At 47.7% G+C, this 22,222-nt stretch overlaps 1 protein-coding gene across 1 annotated transcript in view; it reads right to left on the bottom strand.

The window, feature by feature from the left end:
- Positions 1–20,480, bottom strand: part of LOC309857164 (uncharacterized protein) — a gene marked incomplete at both ends in the record, with an annotated part of 40,064 nt that extends 19,584 nt beyond the window's left edge. Inside the window, 2 exons of the mRNA XM_082749990.1 lie at positions 19,664–19,910; positions 20,339–20,480. Coding sequence (XP_082606116.1) covers positions 19,664–19,910; positions 20,339–20,480 — 389 coding nt within the window. The remainder of the gene's footprint in view (positions 1–19,663; positions 19,911–20,338) is intronic.
- Between the last annotated feature and the right edge of the window lie 1,742 nt (positions 20,481–22,222).

Here is a 22,222-nt window from a genome sequence, read left to right as displayed (position 1 = left end):
CTATGCCCTGCCCTTTGCCCACATCAGCATTCTGGCACCAGATGGCAGGAGGACCCCATGAACTGTGGGGAGAGCTCTGGGCCCCTGGCAAGACTGAGAGATTCCTGGACCATGGGAAAGGTGATCAAGTGAGGGATTATACAGGACTCGGCAACTGAGCTTCGGGGTACCCTGAAAGGAATGGGGGATTGGGCACCCGTGGAAAGGGCTGGAGGCATCTTACAAGATTCCTGGGTCCCCACAGGGCAGATCCCTCCTACACTCCTGCTGGTGCTGGCAGGGATCTGGAAGCACCAGCAGCACCAGCAGCACCAGCAGCACCAGCAGCAGAAGTAGCAGCAGATCAATGGGATGCTGGATGGACCTGGGAAGAATGGTCTGACAGGTAAGGGGAATCACCAGGCTGGGATGCCCTTGGTCTCCTCCTCCTTCCCCAGCCACCTCTCAACCTCTGACCCTGACTTCACCTTCCAGCAGGCCATGGGAAAGCCAAGCAGATGTGGACACCCGTGGCCAAGGAAGGGTCTCTCCCCAGAGCTCTGTGTCCTTGTTTCTGAACAGACAGAAGGAGTCACCCGGGGCCCCTGGAACGGGGACGGAGAATCTGGCCCCAGAGCCCTCTCTGATGGGGCCTGGGGAGAATCCTGGAGGGACAGAATGTAGCACTGGTTCATAGTCTAAAAAGTATATGTTTATTAAGGAAATGGAAAAAACAAGTTGCCAGTTGAGCTTCTGGAAGAGAACAGGACCAGTTTCCATTCTTCCAATTTCTACTCTTTGCCTGGATAATTACTTCACCTCTCCAAACCTCTGTGTCCTTCTCTGTGATGTGGGGACAGCATGGCTTCATTCCTCAGGGCATGGATGCAAAGATTCATCGAGATTCGTCATACAAATCTAGTTTAAACTGATACTTATAGCTATCACTATCATCATTTTTTCTTAAAGATTGAACTTGTTTTTCTCAACATTATGCTAAATAAACTTTTATATTTACTTTCTTCAAAAGATTTTATTATTTGAGAGACAGTGAGCACAAGTCGTGGGCAGACGCAGAGGGAGAGGGAGAGGCAGCCTCCTCTCTGAGCAGGACTCAGTCTCAGGACCCTGAGATCAGGATGCCAGTTAAAGGCAGATGCTTAACTGACTGAGACACCCAGTCATGGAGGGCCCCTGAGAAGGAGCCCCCAGGGCTGCAGCAGTGGGAAGAGCCCCAATCCCGATCCCTAGTGGGAGAGATACATCCCCAGCGCCAGGATATCCTCCAGCCCCGGGAACTCCATCTTAGCAATGCCTGCCTCCCCCCACCCCGGGTGGCCCCAGCGTCCAGCCTGTTCCAGTCCCTGCCTGCCCCCAGCCCTTCCTCCCATTCCACCCCCTCCGCTCCATGCAGGTACCTAGTCCCTAGTCGGGCTCTTCTTGTGGCCCATGGTCAAGGATGGGCTGTACCCCCGCCCACCCTCCAAAAGCCGAAACCAGCGCTGCTTGGAGGAGTAACGCCATAGGTGGAGTCCTCGTGGTCCGCCCCTCTCCCTTCACAGCCCCGGACCTCAGCCCTACCTAGGCCACTGGGCCTTGAGCACCCTTCACCGCCGCTACCGCCTCTGCTGCCGTCCCTTGAGCCTCCACAGCTGCCAGTCTCCTGAGACCAGCTCCCACCTGCGCTGCCTCCACTGAGTGCATGTCAGGGAGTGTGTGCTCCTTGGGGGCGTGCGGGCTTCTTGGTGACCTAGTGGCCCAGCGAGGTGGAGCGTGTGATTCCGGCAAGTGGCGATGGGCTCCAGGCCCTGCAAGTCTGCCTTAAGGGGCTGTAGTGGGGACCCAGTCCAGAAGCCGTTCCCAGGGAGGCAGTTCCCCACACTGAGGCTTGCAACTGCCAGTGCTGCTTGCTATGCCTCCAGGCTTGGAGTGCCCTGGGAGCCAGCGGGCCTCTTTCTTTTGGCCCCAGTTCCCTTGCTCCCTTCTGCTCTTCTGCCACCAGGAGCTTTGGAGCAGCCTCTCCTAAAGTCCTGGCCTCTTGCCCATACCCCAGGCCGAAGCCCCTTCCCAGGCTCCTGAGGCAGAAGAGAAGTGTGCTGACAAAATAAAGACAGCAATGCATACCCTGGAAAGCTAAATCCACATGTGACAACACAGAGACCAAAGGCTTAATTACACGTGCTCCATCAGACCCTGTCCAGACACCAGTGCCACCATGGACTTGTGCAGCCATATGTCCTTAAGATTCCCATTTCATTGTGGGGACGGGATGTCTTGGCCCAAATGAACCTGAAGTTGACTCCAGAATTATTCTCTAGTGAGGAAGCTGAAGCCTTAATGACTAAGTCTGGTTATCCTGGAACGGGAGGCCTAGGAAAACAGCTGCAGGGCACCCCTGAACCTATTCCCTTGACTAATTACTTCTCTCAAAGAATAGGTGGGCCAGGGCTGGGTTTTTCTTAGGGGCCACTGAACCTCTAAAAATTCAATGGAAAAACAGTAAACCCATGTGGGTTCCTCAGTGGCCCCTGCCTAAGAAAAATGTGAAGCTGCCCACACGTTAGTAAAAGAGCAACTTGCCGCTGGTCATATTCGGCCCTCCACATCACCATGGAATACGCCTATTTTTGTGAATAAGAAGAAGTTGGGGAAATGGCGATTGTTACATGCCTTACGAGCTGTTAATGAAAAGATGGTGGCCATGGGAGCAGTACAGCTGGGGGCTGCCTTTAGTCTCAGCCCTGCCCTCTGGTTGGCCCTCTGTGGTAATCGATATTAAAGACTGTTTCTTTTCCATCCCATTGCACCCCGAGGACACCCAATGTTTCGCTTTCACAGTACCTACCATTAATCATTCTTGTCTGGATCAACAGTATGAGTGGGTGGTATTGCCTCAGGGCATGGCCAACAGCCCTACAATGTGCCCATTATATGTGGAACAAGCCCTGAAGGAGGTTAGAACACAATTTCCCCCGCTCATTGGGTATCATTATATGGATGATCTTTTGCTGTGCCATAAAAAAGAACAATATATTGAGAAGGCCCTTTCCTTTCTTTACAAACATTTTGAGAAATTCGGATTACACATAGCACCAGAAGAGGTCCAAATGACGCCCATTAAAGAATATTTGGGAACTAGGTTAGAGAATACTAAAGTCAGACCTTTAAAGATAACCCTGCGGATGGATCACCTAAATACGTTAAATGATTTTCAAAAATTGTTAAGAGATATCAATTGTCACCCTTATTTGAGACACTTAAAGGAGACCCTAACCTCACCTCTCCTCATCAGTTGACTGAGGGGGCAAAAGCAGCCATCAATCTGATCCAGAAAAGGCTAGAAGCTGCTCAGATAGACAGAAATGACTACTCCAAACCTTTGCTATTTTGTGTCCTTGCCGAAAAACGAGCCCCCACTGCAGTTTTTTGGCAATCTGGCCCCATATCATGGGTTAGTTTGACCCACTCTCCAGGGAAGGTCTTGCCCTGGTACCCAAGTGCCATTGCACAAATTATACTTAAAGGGATTAAACTTAGTATAGCAGCATTTGGTAAACAACCAGATACTATAATATCACCATATACGCAGGAACAAATAAAGTGCCTAGCAGCCTGTGATGATGACTGGGCCATTTTGATAACTATAACGTGCACTCAATTTGATAACCACTACCCATCACATCCATGGCTACAGTTCAGTTTATCCAATCCAATCACATACCCTAGGATCACTCACCATTTACCCCTCAGTAATGTAAGGCTTATATTCACTGATGGATCTAAGCAAGGAGTAGGAGCTATAGTTACCAAAGAAGAGAGTTGGACCTTCCTATTTCAAAGCTCCTCTCCCCAAGAAACCGAGCTGCTCACAGTGATAAAAGCATTTCAAATGTTTCATCAAGAACCCTTCAACCTTTTATCAGATAGTAGATATGTGGTGCAAGCTGTCTCTATCATTGAAAATGTGGGTTCTATTAATGCCAGGTCTACTATCTCTGAGGCATTACAAGAAATCCAAACATTAGTTTGGGACAGGAAGGCTCCATTTTATATTGGCCACATATGAGCTCATACAACCTTACCAGGCCCCCTGACAAAAAGTAATCGGTTAGCATATGTTTTAACCAGAGGAGAATTTGTCTTTGCCATTGAGGACCCAGTGCAACAGGTGAGACATTATCATAAGCGGTTCCATGTGAATGCTTTAACTCTTTGCCTCAAGTTTTTTTAAAATTTTTTATTTTTTATAAACATATATTTTTATCCCCAGGGGTACAGGTCTGTGAATCACCAGGTTTACACACTTCACAGCACTCACCAAAGCACATACCCTCCCCAATGTCCATAATCCCACCCCCTTCTCCCAGACCCCCTCCCCCCAGCAACCCTCAGTTTGTTTTGTGAGATTAAGAGTCACTTATGGTTTGTCTCCCTCCCAATCCCATCTTGTTTCATTTATTCTTCTTCTACCCACTTAAGCCCTCATGTTGCATCACCACTTCCTCATATCAAGGAGATCATATGATAGCTGTCTTTCTCTGCTTGACTTATTTCACTAAGCATGATACGCTCTAGTTCCATCCATGTTGTCGCAAATGGCAAGATTTCATTTCTTTTGATGGCTGCATAGTATTCCATTGTGTATATATACCACATCTTCTTGATCCATTCATCTGGGGATGGACATCTAGGTTCTTTCCATAGTTTGGCTATTGTGAACATTGCTGCTATAAACATTCGGGTGCACGTGCTCTTTTGGATCACTACGTTTGTATCTTTAGGGTAAATACCCAATAGTGCAATTGCTAGGTCATAGGGCAGTTCTATTTTCAACATTTTGAAAAATCCCCATGCTGTTTTCCAGAGTGGCTGCACCAGCTTGCATTCCCACCAACAGTGTAGGAGGGTTCCCCTTTCTCCGCATCCTCGCCAGCATCTGTCATTTCCTGACTTGTTGATTTTAGCCATTCTGACTGGTGTGAGGTGATATCTCATTGTCGTTTTGATTTGTATTTCCCTGATGCCGAGTGATATGGAGCACTTTTTCACGTGTCTGTTTGGCCATCTGGATGTCTTCTTTGCAGAAATGTCTGTTCATGTCCTCTGCCCATTTCTTGATTGGATTATTTGTTCTTTGGGTGTTGAGTTTGCTAAGTTCTTTATAGATTCTGGACACTAGTCCTTTATCTGATATGTCGTTTGCAAATATCTTCTCCCATTCTGTCAGTTGTCTTTTGATTTTGTTAACGGTTTCCTTTGCTGTGCAAAAGCTTTTGATCTTGATGAAATCCCAATAGTTCATTTTTGCCCTTGCTTCCCTTGCCTTTGGTGTTGTTCCTAGGAAGATGTTGCTGCGGCTGAGGTCGAAGAGGTCGCTGCCTGTGTTCTCCTCAAGGATTTTGATGGATTCCTTTCGCACATTGAGGTCCTTCATCCATTTTGAGTCTATTTTTGTGTGTGGTCCAATTTCATTTTTCTGCATGTGGCTGTCCAATTTTCCCAGCACCATTTATTGAAGAGGCATTCTTTTTTCCATTGGACATTCTTTCCTGCTTTGTCGAAGATGAGTTGACCATAGAGTTGAGGGTCTATTTCTGGGCTCTCTATTCTGTTCCATTGATCTATGTGTCTGTTTTTGTGCCAGTACCATGCTGTCTTGATGATGACAGCTTTGTAATGGAGCTTGAAGTCCGGAATTGTGATGCCACCAATGTTGGCTTTCTTTTTCAATATCCCTTTGGCTATTCGAGGTCTTTTCTGGTTCCATGTAAATTTTAGAATTATTTGTTCCATTTCTTTGAAAAAGATGGATGGTACTTTGTTAGGAATTGCATTAAATGTGTAGATTGCTTTAGGTAGCATAGACATTTTCACAATATTTATTCTTCCAATCCAGGAGCATGGAACATTTTTCCATTTCTTTGTGTCTTCCTCAATTTCTTTCATGAGTTCTTTATAGTTTTATGAGTATAGATTCTGTGCCTCTTTGCTTAGGTTTATTCCTAGGTATCTTATGGTTTTGGGTGCAATTGTAAATGGGATTGAATCCTTAATTTCTCTTTCTTCTGTCTTGCTGTTGGTGTAGAGAAATGCAACTGATTTCTGTGCATTGGTTTTATATCCTGACACTTTACTGAATTCCTGTATAAGTTCTAGCAGTTTTGGAGTGGAGTCTTTTGGGTTTTCCACATATAGTATCATATCATCTGCGAAGAGTGATAATTTGACTTCTTCTTTGCCAATTTGGATGCCTTTAATTTCCTTTTGTTGTCTGATTCCTGAGGCTAGGACCTCTAGTACTATGTTGAATAGCAGTGATGATAATGGATATCCCTGCCGTGTTCCTGACCTTAGCGGAAAAGCTTTCAGTTTTTCTCCATTGAGAATGATATTTTCGGTGGGTTTTTCATAGATGGCTTTGATGATATTGAGGTATGCGCCCTCTATCCCTACACTTTGAAGAGTTTTGATCAGGAAGGGATGCTGTACTTTGTCAAATGCTTTTTCAGCATCTATTGAGCGTATCATATGGTTCTTGTTCTTTCTTTTATTTATGTGTTGTATCACATTGACTGATTTGCGGATGTTGAACCAACCTTGCAGCCCTGGAATAAATCCCACTTGATCGTGGTGAATAATCCTTTTAATGTACTGTCGAATCCTATTGGCTATTATTTTGTTGAGTATTTTTGCATCTGTGTTCATCAAGGATATTGGTCTATAGCTCTCTTTTTTGGTGGGATCCTTGTCTGGTTTTGGGATAGTGTCCTTCCTCATCTCTTATTATAGTCTTTGGCTTAAAATCTAATTGATCTGATATAAGGATTGCCACTCCTGCTTTCTTCTGATGTCCATTAGCATGGTAACTTCTTTTCCACCCGCTCACTTTAAATCTGGAGGTGTCTTCGGGCTTAAAATGAGTTTCTTGGAGGCAACATATAGACGGGTTTTGTTTTTTTATCCATTCTGATACCCTGTGTCTTTTGACAGGGGCATTTAGCCCATTAACATTCAGGGTAACTATTGAGAGATATGAACTTAGTGCCATTTTGAATTGCCTGTACGGTGACTGTTACTGTATATGGTCTCTGTTCCTTTCTGATCTACCACTTGTAGGCTCTCTCTTTGCTTAGAGGACCCCTTTCAATATTTCCTGTAGAGCCGGTTTGGTGTTTGCAAATTTTTTTAGTTTTTGTTTGTCCTGGAAGCTTTTAATCTCTCCTTCTATTTTGAATGATAGCCTAGCTGGATATAGTATTCTTGGCTGCCTGGTTTTCTCGTTTTGTGCTCTGAAAATATGCCAGCTCTTTCTGGCCTGTCAGGTCTCTGTGGATAACTCAGCTGCCAATCTAATATTTTTACCATTGTTATGTTACAGACTTCTTTTCCCGGGCTGCTTTCAGGATTTTGTCTTTGTCACTGAGACTTGTAAATTTTACTATTAGGTGACGGGGTGTGGGCCTATTCTTATTGATTTTGAGGGGCGTTCTCTGAACCTCCTGAATTTCGATGCTCGTTCCCTTTGCCATATTGGGGAAATTCTCCCCAATAATTCTCTCCAGTATACCTTCTGCTCCCCTCTCTCTTTCTTCTTCTTCTGGAATCCCAATTATTCTAATGTTGTTTCATCTTATGGAGTCACTTATCTCTCGAATTCTCCCCTCATGGTCCAGTAGCTGTTTGTCCCTCTTTTGCTCAGCTTCTTTACTCTCTGTCATTTGGTCTTCTATATCACTAATTCTTTCTTCTGCCTCATGTATCCTAGCAGTGAGAGCCTCCATTTTTGATTGCACCTCATTAATAGCTTTTTTGATTTCAACTTGGTTAGATTTTAGTCCTTTCATTTCTCCAGAAATGGCTTTTATATCTCTTGAGAGGGTTTCTCTAATATCTTCCATGCCTTTTTTGAGCCCGGCTAGAACCTTGAGAATTGTCATTCTGACTCTAGATCTGACATATTACCAATGTCTGTATTGATTAGGTCCCTAGCCTTTGGTACTGCCTCTTGTTCTTTTCTTTGTGTTGAATTTTTCCGTCTTGTCATTTTGTCCAGATAAGAGTATATGAAGGAGCAAGTAAAATACTAAAAGAGTGGCAACAACCCCAGGAAAATATGCTTTAACCAAATTAGAAGAGATCCCAAATCGTGAGGGGGGAGAAAGGGGATAAAAAGAGGTTCAAAAAGGAAGAAATAAAATAAAAAAAAACAAAAAATGAAAAAGAAAAAAATTAAATTAACTGCAAGACTAAAAAAAATCACAGGGAAAAAGCCATGAGTTCCGTGCTTTGCTTTCTCCTCCTCTGGAATTCTGCTGCTCTACTTGGTATTGAAACTGCACTCCTTGGTAGGTGAACTTGGTCTTGGCTGGATTTCCTGTTGGTCTTCTGGGGGAGGGGCCTGGTGTCGTGATTCTCAAGTGTCTTTGCCCCAGGGGGAATTGCACCGCCCTTACCAGGGGCCGGGTTGAGTAATCCGCTCAGGTTTGCTTTCAGGAGTTTTGTTCTCTGAGTGCTTTCCGTGGAGTTCCAGAGGACAGGTATACAAATGGCGGCCTCTAGGTCTCCGGCCCGGAGGAGCCGAGAGCCCGGGGCCCCACTCCTCACTTCGCCCTCAGAGAACAGCGCCCAGTTACTCCCGTCTGCCTGACCTCCGGCCGTGCTCCGAGCTCACCGAGCCTGCGACCGGTTCAAGGTAACCCCGAGCTGCAAGCTTACTGTCGGCTCTGTCTCTGTAGCCGGCTTTCCCGTTCCAATACCCGCAAGCTCTGCGACACTCAGACACCCCCGATCCTTCTGTGACCCTGCGGGACCTGAGGCCACGCTGACCCCGTGTGCCCGGTTTAGCCTCTGGAGCGATGTCCCTCAGTGGAACAGACTTTTAAAAGTCCTGATTTTGTGCGCCGTTGCTCCGCCGCTTGCTGGGAGCCGGCCCCTCCCCCCGGGGTCTATCTTCCCGTCGCTTTGGGTTCACTTCTCCGCTGGTCCTACCTTTCAGAAAGTGGTTGTTTTTCTGTTTCCAGAATTGCTGTTCATCTTCTCTTCGATCTGCCGATGGATTTTCAGGTGTTTGCAATCTTTAGATAAGCTATATAGCTGATCTCCGGCTAGCTGAAGTAGTCTCAGCCTGCTACTTCTCCACCATCTTGACTCCTCCCTCCTCTTTGCCTCAATTTAACATAACAAAAGCACGGGCACGGGACATAGTAGTCTCCTGCAGAAATTGCGTGACCATTTCTACCTGCACCGTCCTTGGGGGTTAATCCTAAGGGTTTGTTACCTAATCATATATGGCAAATGGATGTCACACGTTTCAGAATTTGGAAAGTTAAGATATGATCATGTCTCTGTAGATACCTCCTCTGTAATAATTTTCACCTCAGTGCATATGGGGGGGAAAATCCAGAGATGTTATCACCCATTGCCTACAGGCTTTCGTGGCATGGGGAAAGCCACGCCAGTTAAAGACAGATAATGGCCCAGCCTACACCTCACAACCCTTTAAAGCCTTCCTACAACAACTTGACATTCACTTGATACATGGAATACCCTATAACCCACAAGGAGAGAGTGTTGTGGAGTGTGCACATCTTACAATAAAAAATGTGCTTTATAAACAAAAAGGGGGGATAGGGGACACCTTCAGGTCCCCTAAAGATAAACTCAACACCATTCTCTTTATTTTGAATTTTTTAACGTTGGACAAAACGGGTAAATCAGCTGCAGACAGACATGCAAGTGCTGCTGCTGCTCCCCCTAAGCCTTTAGTACTTTGGAAGGACATCCTCATAGGATAGTAGAATGGACCAGATCCAGTGTTAGTATGGAGTAGGGGGTCTGTATGTGTTTTTCCACAGGAAAAGGAGGCTCCAATTTGGATCCCAGAGTGGCTGGTGCGTGCAGCCTTGCCTCCAAACACCAGTCATGATGCTGAAGATGCTGATGATAACTCTGGGAATGCTACACCTCCTGCGGCCGACTCAAGCCAGAGAGCTGTGGGCAGTTGTTAAAGCATGGCCATATCCTTTACCAGTAACTAACTCTTCTCTCATATTCCCTCCTCTCCCTTGGATGCATGGCAGGTCTGTAACTTGCTAGGAGCATGTACTGATATCTCAGCAGTGTCCATGTTAAATGGTGGCAAATTCCTCAACTGTTCTTATAAACAAAATGACTCTAGTGCCTTTGAGGCAACAGTTAATGTGTCTTGTCCCAATAATATTACTTATCAGCCCACTCCCATATGCGTCTTGCAACCGTTCCTTTTCCTCATACCAAATGCTAGCAAGCTGAATGATACATTAATTGCACTAAGAATTGCCATCTTTCCCAGTGCTGGAATGTAACGGCCTTCAAGCTGGCTGTGATTATGCGTATCCCTACCCATGTTCCTATCCCAGTTTCCATTCCAGAGGACAAGTTACCGGTGGTGCTATCCATAAAGAAGAGAGATTTTGGTATCACAGCCGCCGTTGTGACAGCACTGGCTATATCTACAGCAGCTGCCACGGCAGCAGCAGTCTCACTTGCTACAACTATACCCACTGCAGAAGCTGTGAACACCCTTGCAGAAGGAATGGCGGCTGCCCTTCAAACACAGTCTCAGATCAGTGCACATCTGCAAGCAGGAATCCCGATAGTCAACCAGAGAGTGGATTTGGTTCAAGAACAGGTGGACATATTGGGGGCCCTATTGGGACTGGGATGTATAGCACCCTTCCTGGCAATTTGTGTAACTCCCATAGCCTATACTAATATGAGTGACTTATAGAATGTCTCCTGACAGCTCTCCCAATACTTGCGGGGGAATTAGTCTGCAGAATTCCAAAACTACACTCAGCACCTGCTACTAGGCATAACAAGGATAAAGAACACCAGAGTTGAGCTAGCAACCCTCTCAGAGATAATCAAAACATTGCAAGATGCATTCACCTTTATGAAACAATGGGCTAGTGTAAGTGGTCTGATGATAAATCTTATAGTGGGCTTGATTCTGCTAGTAAGGAAACTGCAAATTTGGAGGCGACAGCAACATAGGCTACAGCAAGCCATGGTGCAGGACTTGTTAGCCATCGAGGCTGGAACATCCCACCAAGTGTGGCTAAGTATGCTGGATCGGTAGTCAACGACGGGTAAGATTGGTGGGGGAAATATACCAACCTAAGACAGGATGCAGATCATTGATATCTGCCATCTGATGATGGGTAAGGATATTCCCCTCCACTGACAACCTAAGACAGGCACGATCCCTGCCATAAAAGAAAAAAGGGGAGATGTCGGAGGCAGGCCCCTGGCCAGGGCGGCCTCCGCCATTAAAAGATGGCGCCTGGCTAGTTGCCAGGTTAGGATTGCCTCATGAGACTAAGCAGAATGCCCAAAGAGGAAGTAAACAGCATTGGTTGCTAGCAAAGTTGTTCGTTTAGGTGTGCAGCCCGATTCGCTCCCTCCTGTACCCTGCTCGCTGATTGGTCATGTAAGCATATATAAGTGTGTAGACTTGCGGAAATAAAGAGAGAGAAGGTACATCTGAACTGGGGCTTCTTGTCATCCTTGTGGGTTGAGGGCGATATTTAGGGATCCACTATTACCTGAAGTTCTACTGAACTGAGTTAGTGCTGACAACTTCCTCAAGTAGCTGTCGTTTACCAAAAGAGCTTTTACTAATATTGGAATTTCTTCAGCATTGACAGAAGCACAGGAGAAACCTATGCCACATGAGGAATGCACTCCAACCTCCCATCCCAGTAATTGACAGGATACACTGACAAGTTAGCTGGCCTGGTCTCAGGATGTGGCAGGCAACTAAGGAAAGGTTGACTAGCCTGTCCATGAAGGTTCCACCTTTAATTCTCCCCAACCCCAGGAGCTAAATGGCAGAGTCTTCAGAAATAACCTACAGAAGTAACTACTCCTTGCCCCCAAAAGAAAGGAGTGTGCACGCTGCCCCAAAAGGCAAAGGTGTACCTTAACACTGTCTAGAACAAGTTTCTCATCACTGTGTAGTTTCACATTCTGCTCTGATTTCTCAAAACACTTGCCACTGGCCACAATTATTTCACTTTTCTGTTTACTTGCTGAATTTCTCTTCTTCTCCACAGTATTCCAAACGCAATGAGAACAAGGACATTGTCTGTTTTTCCACCACTAGACACTAGAGCCCATTTGGTGGTGTGCTCCAGAAAAACCTGTCAAATAAGAACAACTACCCAGGTAATTTACTGGAAGGTTACCAAGTAGACAGAAGATCAAGTCAGTATCAATAAATCACTAAGCCCAATGTAATAGCAAATACAAACAAAATTATCACCATTTTGGGATAAGGGCGATCTTAGAAGCCAAATGGTTGGGTAAATTAGATGGCTCAGAAGACATGTAGTTTTTCCATGTATTTCATGGAGAAGGTTTATTAAAGACAAACACTACAGTAAAACCCATGTGCCCTAGGAGCAAAACCACTGTGGTGGATGACCCCAAACCACAGGAAAGAAGCCTGGCTCTACTCCAGGTTAGCTACACCCCAGCCCTGTTTTCTGGGAGTTGTTCTTTTTTTTTTTTTTTTTTTTTCAATATGAAACTCATTACCTCAGGGAGATGCACGTTTGAGGCAAGATTAGAACTTTCATGTCTCGCTAAGGATGAATGTTTTCCCCAAAAACTTCTAAAGTACTTCATGACTATCCAAGGGCTATTGAGTTGTTAGGCTACCTGAATTTGAGGAGAGAAACGTCCAAACTTACAACTTCAAAAAACGAGGGAGCTCCAGAAGAAAGGAAATGTTTTACAAACAAAACAGTGTACCAACTTCTCATTCAATATCCTGAGTACCAACTTTTATCCTTTTAAGACATTATTTTATGACACATCTAAAGTAAATTCCTCACTTCTCCTGCAAAAGCTCTACAAACTTCTCAAGGAGATGGTGTGCAAATAAACACGAGCTGACCCTAGTATCCCAATAAAATTGGGCACTGAACAATACTAAAGTTCTAAATCCATGGGAATTACCCAACACCAAATTTTACCAACTTTCGAGTGAGTGTCACATAAGCAGTAGATGAGGGTTCAAATGCGGCACTATGATCAAAGAGGCACTAATCATCTCCTGCTGCAGCAGTAGCTTGGATATCTTTACTTCCAAAAAAGACATGATTGGATTCAGAGAACCAGCAAGACTGAAGCAAAGTACATCGAATCTACCACCGAGTCTAAGAAGTTTCTCTGCTCAACACTCAAGAATGTCAACTTCACAAAAGGGTTAAGTAAAGTTGTTAATTTGCAGGGGTAGCTCATCCGAAAAGCCGATGGCATCATCCTTCATGACACTGGCAAACCCTACTTTATCCGTCTCCTCTTATCACAGAGGAAAGGGACAGAGTGTCCTCCCCACCCACAGCCACCTTCAATATACACCCCTTTATTTCCTATGTTGAAAGGCTTAGGGTAGAGTTCTCTCAGCATGGTGAGGAGGCAACCTTCCTGGCCAGGACCTGGTGACCCCTCCAGGCTCTTAAGTTGTATCACAGAACAAACAGGAGACAACCACAGGATAGGATGGAAATCTTCTCAAACTGGTTTGTGGTGATGCTTGCACAAGTCTTTAAAACAACTGAAATTCAATGAATCATGCACTTACATGAGTGACTTCGACAAGATGGAAATCATACCTCCATCAAACTACACAATAATCACCAGCCAGGGGCAGACTGCGATGACACAGTTAGAAAAAGGAGTGTATCCAAGACCCACAGAGACCCTCCATATGACTGACACACCCAATATACATCTCTGTTGCTCCCTGAACCTCCTAGGATCCTGTTCAGTATTTCGTCCTGCTTCCCTTTACATGTTCCTCTGGTGCATCTGACCTCCTTCCCATTCTGCTCCAGAGCAGACCTTATGAATCCCTTCCACGAATCCACCTGGAGTATTCAACACATAAAGTACACCTGGCAATAACAATGAAAAGTTGGCAGGGGATCTTGTAGACATCGATTCCTTTTTTCAGAAGAAATGGGAAGGAAAAGGAGGCATTCGAATTGACTCCCCTAGCCAGAGTGCTCTCATCTCCCACACAGCACCTTATTTATACCTGTCTCCGAGGCTGTAAAACTTGATTCTGCTCATCATAGTGCCTTTCTAACCAACTCCTTCCCCACCCCTCACCAATATCTTGACCAGTACCTTTCACCTCCTAGGAATTTCATAAATGCTCTTTGGGGAAGTTATTATTCTCCTCACCCAATTAAGTGACACCTGTTCTATCCTCAAAGGGTAAATACAGTTCTGTGTCCTACTGGACCTACCACTCATCAAACTCTGACTTCCTTCCTAGACTTGGTCGATTATGGCAATAAAGACCAAAATGATGAACAAACTCCAAAATGACCAGGGGTTAGACCACCGGTGAGGCTGTTGTCATAATACGAATATGAAATACCAGCTCAGAGCAATAAAACCTAACTTCTACACCAGCCAACAGGTTAACGAATCCCTTTTAGGATTTTTAAAAATATTATTTATTTATTTATTTGACAGAGAGAGAGAGAGATCACAAGTAGGCAGAGAGGCAGGCAGAGAGAGAGGAAGGGAAGCAGGCCCTCTGTCGAGCACAGAGCCCCATATGCGACTCGATCCCAGGACCCTGAGATTGTGACCTGAGCCGAAGGCAATGGCTTAACCCACTGAGCCACCCAGGCGCCCCAAGATTAAGGAATTTGAGTCTTTCTAGGAACCTGCCAAATTTCTTTAGTTTTCTAATTTATTAGCATGCAATTGTTCCTCGTATTGCAATTTAATTCTTTTTATTTCTATAAGGCTAATAGGAATGCCTCTCTTTCATTCCAGATTTTTCATAATTTGGTATTTTTATCTTATTTTTGGTAAGAATAGCCAAAAAATTGTCAATTGCTCATCTCTTTAAAGAATTACCTTTTGGGGCACCTGAGTGGCTCAGTGGGTTAAAGCCTCTGCCTTTGGCTCAGGTCATGATCTCAGGGTCCTGGGATCAAGCCCCTGATCAGACTCTCTGCTCAGCAGGGAGCCTGCTTCCCTTCCTCTCTCTCTGCCTACCTCCTGCCTACTTGTGATCTGTCTCTGTCAAACAAATAATAAAATAAAATCTTTTTTTAAAAAAAGAATTAGCTTGGGCGCCTGGGTGGCTCAGTGGGTTAAAGCCTCTGCCTTCAGCTCAGGTCATGATCCTAGGGTCCTGGGATCGAGCCCCACATCGGGCTCTCCACTTCTCGGGAGCCTGCTTCCTCCTCTCTCTCTGCCTTCCTTTCTCTCTGCCTACTTGTGATCTCTGTCTGTCAAATAAAAAAAAAAAAAAGAATTAGCTTTCGTATATATTGATTTTCTCTGTTGTGTCTTATTTCATTTATATCCGATCTCATCTTTCAAAATTTCTTTCCTTTTAACTCATTCTTCCTTTATCATGTTTTTATTTTTATTTCTTTATTTGAGAGACTGAAAGAGTGAGTGAGAAGGGAAGAGCAGAGGGACAAAAGCAGTCCTCACTGAGTACAGAGCCTAACACGGGGCTTGATCCCACAACCCCGAGATCATGACCTGAGCCAAAACCAAGAATTGGTCACCTAACCAACTGAGCCACCTATAAGCCCCTAATTTATTTTTCATTTTGTCATTTCTTAAGATGATCGGTTATGAAAGTAACACTTTCTTCCTTTTTAAATATATGTTTACAATCCTAAGTTTCCCTCAAAAAAAAAAAAAAACTTAACTGTATCCCATAAGACTTTGTATTTTATATTTTCACTTTCAAGAGATGAGCAAGTGACCGATTTTTGGCTTTCATTCATCTCAAGGTATTTTCTAACTTCTAACTTCTACCGTGATTTCTTTTTTGACTCATGTCTTATTTAGGAGTGTGTTATTTATTTTCCACATACTTGTGAATTTTCTGTTTCCTTTTGTGAACCACTTTTATTTTATTGCATGGAGTTAGAGACCATACATTGAGTGACTTTAGTTCTTCAACATGTATACTACATTTATAGGTCTTTTGGTTTTTCAGACTGGATAATCTCAATTGATCTCTATTTATATTCCCTGATTATTTCATCTATTACTACCACTGAGCTCATCTGGAGAATATTTTATTTCAGTTATAATGCAACTTTTATTTCATTCTGTTATAATTTTTTTTATTATATTCTTGATTTGGCACCATTCTTGTACTTCCTGTGTATTCTTTTTTTTAAGAGTTTATTTATTTATTTGACAGACAGAGATTACAAGTAGGCAGAGAGGCAGGCAGAAAGAGAGAGAGGAGGAAGCAGGTTCCCTGCTGAGCAGAGAGCCCAGTGCTGGGCTAGATCCCAGGACCCTGGGATCATGACCTGAGCCAAAGGCAGAGGCTTTAACCCACTAAGCCACCCAGGTACCCCAGTGTATTCTTTAGACATGGTTTTTCTTCAGTTCTTTAACATATGGATACAGAAGAATGACAGTTTTTGTCCACATCTTTATCCATTCAACCTATATCTGGAGTTCTTGGGAAATGTCTTTAATTGGTTGTATTTTGTTTTTTGTTTTCCTAGTGTATAGATAGCTATAATTCCCTTTTGCTGGAGTATTGTGCAATTTCTTGAGAAAATTAAGGTTTAAATTATATAATGTGGTAACTATAGAAAGTAGATCCTCACCCTGGGTTTTGAAAGGTAGCCTAAACATCAAGGCCAGATCTCCTGAGACTACATTTCACTCTGTTTCCCCCCTACATACACATATTTGCACACTTCATCTGACTGTATTTTAATTATTAAACTGGGTAGTGGAAAGCATATGTCTATTTACTTATTTTCTGCTGTTTAATTTGGATGTTATTTTCTAATTATACAATGATTCTCTTTTAGCTGCTACTCCATGGAGTGTGCATCAAGAATGCAACAAAATTCTATGGGCTTTCTTACCACAAATGTTGTTTTTCATTTCACAAACGAAATGTGAAATTTTCACAAATGTAGGCTTTCATTTGACTTGAGCTCCCCAATGCACTCAAATCAAGAAAGATTATTAAATACATAGAAAAATGGGGATTCAAATTGTGTCATGCTTTCTGCCTACGCATAATAGGCATGTGATGTAAAACGGATATCGAGACAAAATATTTAGCTTGGTTTTTAATCGTTGCACCTAAATACTGTCAGACTGCAGACAAATCAATCATTATGTTCTTATTTGTAAACTGGGAATAATATCAGCTCTACTTAATACTTTAATATTAATGCATTTTTACATCAAATGTTACATATTTCTACATAAACATTATAACATGCATTTTATTGAGATAAAATGTGTATATTTTCTCGTGTACCTACCTAGTTACTATATAATAGATAGGGTCATAAATTACTTTCACAAGTTTACAGTCTCTTAAATTCTATATCTGAAAGTCAACCTTTTCTTTTTTTGTTTTTTTTTTTTTCCACATGAAACTATGCAAATTTATTACACAGATGTTCTTAGCTCTATTCACAATGCCACAAACTGGAAAACTACCTATATACACAAGTATATGCATACATAAGCACATATGTATATATATATATATATATATATATATATATATATATATATGTATATATATACACACAATGGAATAATGTTATTTTAAAATTTATTTCTTATTTATTTTCAGCATAACAATATTCATTATTTTTGCACCACACCCAGTGCTCCATGCAATCCATGCGCTCTCTAAAACCCACCACCTGGTTCCCCCAACCTCCCACCCTCCCCGCCCCTTCAAACCCCTCAGATTGTTTTTCAAAGTCTATAGGCTCTCATGGTTCAACTCCCTTCCAATTTCCCCCAACTCCCTTCTCCTCTCTATCTCCCCATGTCCTGCATGCTATTTGTTATGCTCCACAAATAAGTGAAACCATATGATAATTGACTCTCTCTGCTTGACTTATTTCACTCAGCATAATCTCTTCCAGTCCCTTCCATGTTGCTACAAAAGTTGGGTATTCGTCCTTTCTGATGGAGGCATAATACTCCATAGTGTATATGGACCACATCTTCCTTATCCATTCGCCCGTTGAAGGGCATCTTGGTTCTTTCCACAGTTTGGCGACCGTGGACATTGCTGCTATAAACATTGGGGTACAGATGGCCCTTCTTTTCACTCCATCTGTACCTTTAGGGTAAATACCCAGGAGTGCAATGTCAGGGTCAAAGGGAAGTTCTATTTTTAATGTCTTGAGGTATCTCCACACTGTTCTCCAAAGAGGCTGCACCAACTTGCATTCCCACCAACAGCGGAAGAGGGTTCCTATTTCTCCACATCCCCTCCAACACATGTTGTTTCCTGTCTTGCTAATTTTGGCCATTCTAACTGGTGTAAGGTGATATCTCAATGTGGTTTTAATTTGAATCTCCCTGAGGGCTAGTGATGATGAACATTTTTTCATGTGTCTGATGGCCATTTATATGTCTTCATTGGACATGTGTCTGCTTTGCACCCAACACGAAATACACACAACCAAAACCACACATCAACCACCCGAAAATGGAAAAAAGCCATCCTCAACAAGTTGGAAAGAGGACCTCAAGGATAGCCCTCCACTCCCTCCCACACCTTAAGCAACACAAGTCCTTCCACCAAAGCTAACCCGGATCTTCAAGTACCTGGTAGAGGTGCCTTCCCTCACATGGCAGATGCTGCCTATCAAGGCTTCAGCTCAGCTTCTGAAGGTGCAGATGCTCTAACCCCAAAAACCTTTCTCTGCAGCATGTTCCCTGGTCTTTCTGGCCTTCTGAGGAGTGAGGAGTGGGGGAAAGGGAAGGGAAGAGACAGGGGGATCCCGTTAAAAAGGAGGAGAAACAGCAAAACACAGGCACTGGTGAGCCCTCGCAATTTCCCAGGCATCCAGTGCTGCAAACTTGGTCCAGAGACTGACCACCCACCCACCTATTCCAGGGAAGGAAACAGGGACCAGGAGTGCATGGGGCGCCCCCATGTGCACCTCACAACCTCTGGGCCCAGACCATGCTGCCTCCCACAGGCAGCAGAGATGGCAGAGGCCTGAGAGAGGCCAAGGCAGGCATAGGGAGCAGTGGACTTGTGGACTGCAGCTTGGGGCTGGTGGGGGGGGTGGGGTGGGGCAGGGGAGACACTGGCCAGATTTGGAGGGAGCATGTAGAGGCAGCCAGAGGCCTGTGGCGGGGAATGGGCCAGCTCCTTCCTTCTGCCCTCCCAGGCTGGTTCCCTCCCTTCCCCCCTACCTGGGTAAATCTCCCTTTGCCTGGGAGGAATGGCCATGGCGGTGGCAGCGGCGGAGGGCCACTGAGGAGGAGCTGCCAGGGCTGCTGCACTCAGAGCCGCCAGCCTCCAGCGGGAGCGAAGGCGTCCACTGCTGCCACAGCCTCCCCCAGCCCCGACAATCTCCATTTTAGCAGCGCGGGCCTCCCTCCGCCCTGGATAGCCAGGGAAACTTGTCGTCGCCAGCTCCCTCTAGCCCCCAGCCCTTCCTCCCCTCCCACCCTCTCAGCTAAGAGCAGGTACCTGGTTGGGCTCTCCTTATCGCACAAGGACAAGGGTGGGCTCTACCCCCGCACGCCCCCCTCCCAAAGCCCAAAGTGGCGCCACTGGAAGGAAAATGCCGTCCACGAAGTCCTCCCAAGCCGGCCCCCCTCCCTTCTCGGCGCCAGTCCTCAGCCCTACCTCTGCCCTTCCTCAGTTGCTGGCCCTCGAGCTCCCGCTGCGGCCGCTTGCGCAGCCCCCGCCATCTGCGTTGCTGCCATCTGCGTTGCTGCCATCTGCGCCGCAGCCGCCGCTTGAGTCGCCAACACCGCTTGTGCAGCTGACGCAGTCTGTGCCGACGCCGCTATGTGCTCCTCCGCTGCTACCGCCGCCGCCGCCGCTTGAGCCTTGGACGCCCAAGCGGTCGCCGCTTGTGCAGCCCAGCTGTCTGCGCCAGTGCTGCTTGCACCGCTAACACCGTCGTCTGTGTCGCCGCCCCTTCCGCCGCCACCACCGCCTGCGCCGCCGCCGATGCCGCTTGTTCCGTCGAAGCCACCACCGTCTGCACCGCCGCTTGCGCCGCCGAAGCCGCTGTCTACACCGTCGCTGCTACCGCCGCCGCTGAAGCCGCTGCCGTCTGCACCGTCGCCATTGTGCGCCGAGGCCGCTTGCACCGTTGACGCCGTCGTCGGAGCCGTTGCTGGTTCCGCCGCTGAAATCGTCTGCGCCGCCACCGACGCCGCTTGTGCCGCCGCTGAAGCCGCCGCCACTGCTATCCCCACCGACGCCGCCGCTTATGCCGCTGCCACCACCGCTTGAGTCCCGGACGCCTTCGGAGCCGAAGCCGCTTGTGCAGCTGAAGTCATCTGCCCCTACGCCCCTTGGCGACCTCGAGGCCACTGTCTGTGGCGCCACTGCTTCCACCGCCGAGGCCGCCTGCGCCTCTGACGCTGCGGCTTCCGCCGCCGCCGCTTCCGCCGCCGCCACCGTCTGCGCCGCCAGCGGCGTCAGCCCCCATAGCGGCGATGGCGCAGCCGGGGCATCCGCGGCCTAAGCTGTGTCCGAGGCGGTGTAGAGGGCGTTGGCCGGAGAAGAGGCGGCGGCGTCGTCAAACAGGCGGGGACGGCTTTGGCGTCGGTGGCGCATGCGGCCTGGGCTGTACAAGCGGCGTCGGGATTCAAGTGGCGGCGGCGGCGGCGCAGGGGGCACAGACCGTAGCGGCGGCGGCGGCAGAGTCGGCGGCGGAGTCGGTAACAGCGGCGGTGCAGACGACTGCGTCGGCGGTTCAGGCGGCCTCGGGGCAGACAGCGGCGGCCGTGCAGAAGGCGGCGGCTTCGGCGGCGGCGGCAGAGTCGGTGGCGGCGGCGGTAGCAGCGGCGGTGCAGACAGCGGGGTCGACGGTGCAAGCGGGGCGGTGCAGAGGGCGGTGGCTGCGGCGGCACAGGCGGCATCGGCGGCGGCGCAGGCGGTGTCGGCGGCGGAAGCGGCGGAGGTGCAAGCGGCGTGGGCGCAGACAGCGTCCGCTACACAAGTGGCAACGGCTTAGGCGTCGAGGGCTCAAGAGGCGACGGCGGCGGCAGCATAAGCGGTGTTGGCGGCGGTAGCCGTGATGGTGCGGACAGGGGCGTTGGCAGCGCATGCGGCGGCGGAGCAGATGGAGGTGGCTTCCGCGGCGGCGGCCCAAACGGCGGTGGCGGCGGCGCAGGCGGAGTTGGCGGCGGCACAGACGACGGAGGGGCGGTGCAAGCGGCATTGGCGCAGACAGCTGGGCTGCACAAGCGGCAACCGCTTGGGCGTTTTCAGCTCCAGCAGCGGCAGCGGCGGCGTCGGCGGCGGTAGCAGCGGTGGAGCAGACAGCGGCCTCGGTGCAGACTGCGTCGGCTGCACAAGCGGTGTTGGCGACTCAAGCGGCGGCTGCGGCGCAGATGGCAGCTACGCAGATGGCGGCGGCGGCTGAGCCGCGGCGGGGGCCGCGCAAGCGGCGGCAGCGGCAGCGACAGCGGCAGCTCCAGCGAGGGCCAGCAACTGAGGAAGGGCAGAGGTAGGGTTGAGGACTGGCGCCGAGAAGGGGGGGGTCAGGTTTGGGAGGAATTCCTGGATGGCATTTCTCCTTCCAGTGGCGCCACTTTGGGCTTGGGGGGGGGGGGAGCGGGCGGGGGTAGAGCCCACCCTTGTCCTTGCGCGATAAGGAGAGCCCGACCAGGTACCTGCTCTGAGCTGAGAGGGTGGAAGCGGAGGGAGGGCTGGGGGCGAGAGGGGGCAGGGACGACCAGTCTCCGTGGCTACTCAGGGCCCAGGGAGGCGCGCGCTGCTAAAATGGAGATCATTGGGGCTGGGGGAGGCTGTGGTGTCAGCGGGCGCGGTCGCTCCCGCTAGGGGCTGGCGGCTCTGGTGCAGCAGCCCTGGCGCCGGCTCCTCAGCGGCCCTCCACCGCTGCCACCGCCATGGCCATTCCTCCCAGGCAAAGGGAGATTTACCCAGTGAGGAGGGAGGGAGGGAGGGCGCCAGCCTGGGAGGGGAGAGAGAAGGAGCCGGCCCACTCCCCGCCACTGGCCTCTCGCTGCCTCTGCGTGCCCCGTCCAGATCCAGCCAGTCTCCTCTGCTGCCCCCGCCCCCAGCCCCATGCTGCAGTCCACAAGTCAGCCCGCTCCCCGCGCCCACCACGGCCTCTCTTGGGCCGCTGCCATCTCCCAAGCCTGTTTGAGGTAGCACAGTCTGGGCCCTGAGGTTGCGGGGTGCCCTTGGGGGCGCCCGGTGCAC

The sequence above is a fragment of the Mustela nivalis genome (assembly GCF_964662115.1).
Source record: "Mustela nivalis genome assembly, contig: HAP1_SCAFFOLD_448, whole genome shotgun sequence".
Lineage (NCBI taxonomy): Eukaryota > Metazoa > Chordata > Mammalia > Carnivora > Mustelidae > Mustela > Mustela nivalis.
The sequence above is the reverse complement of the archived record's forward strand: the minus strand, read 5'-3'. Positions and strand labels throughout refer to the sequence as shown.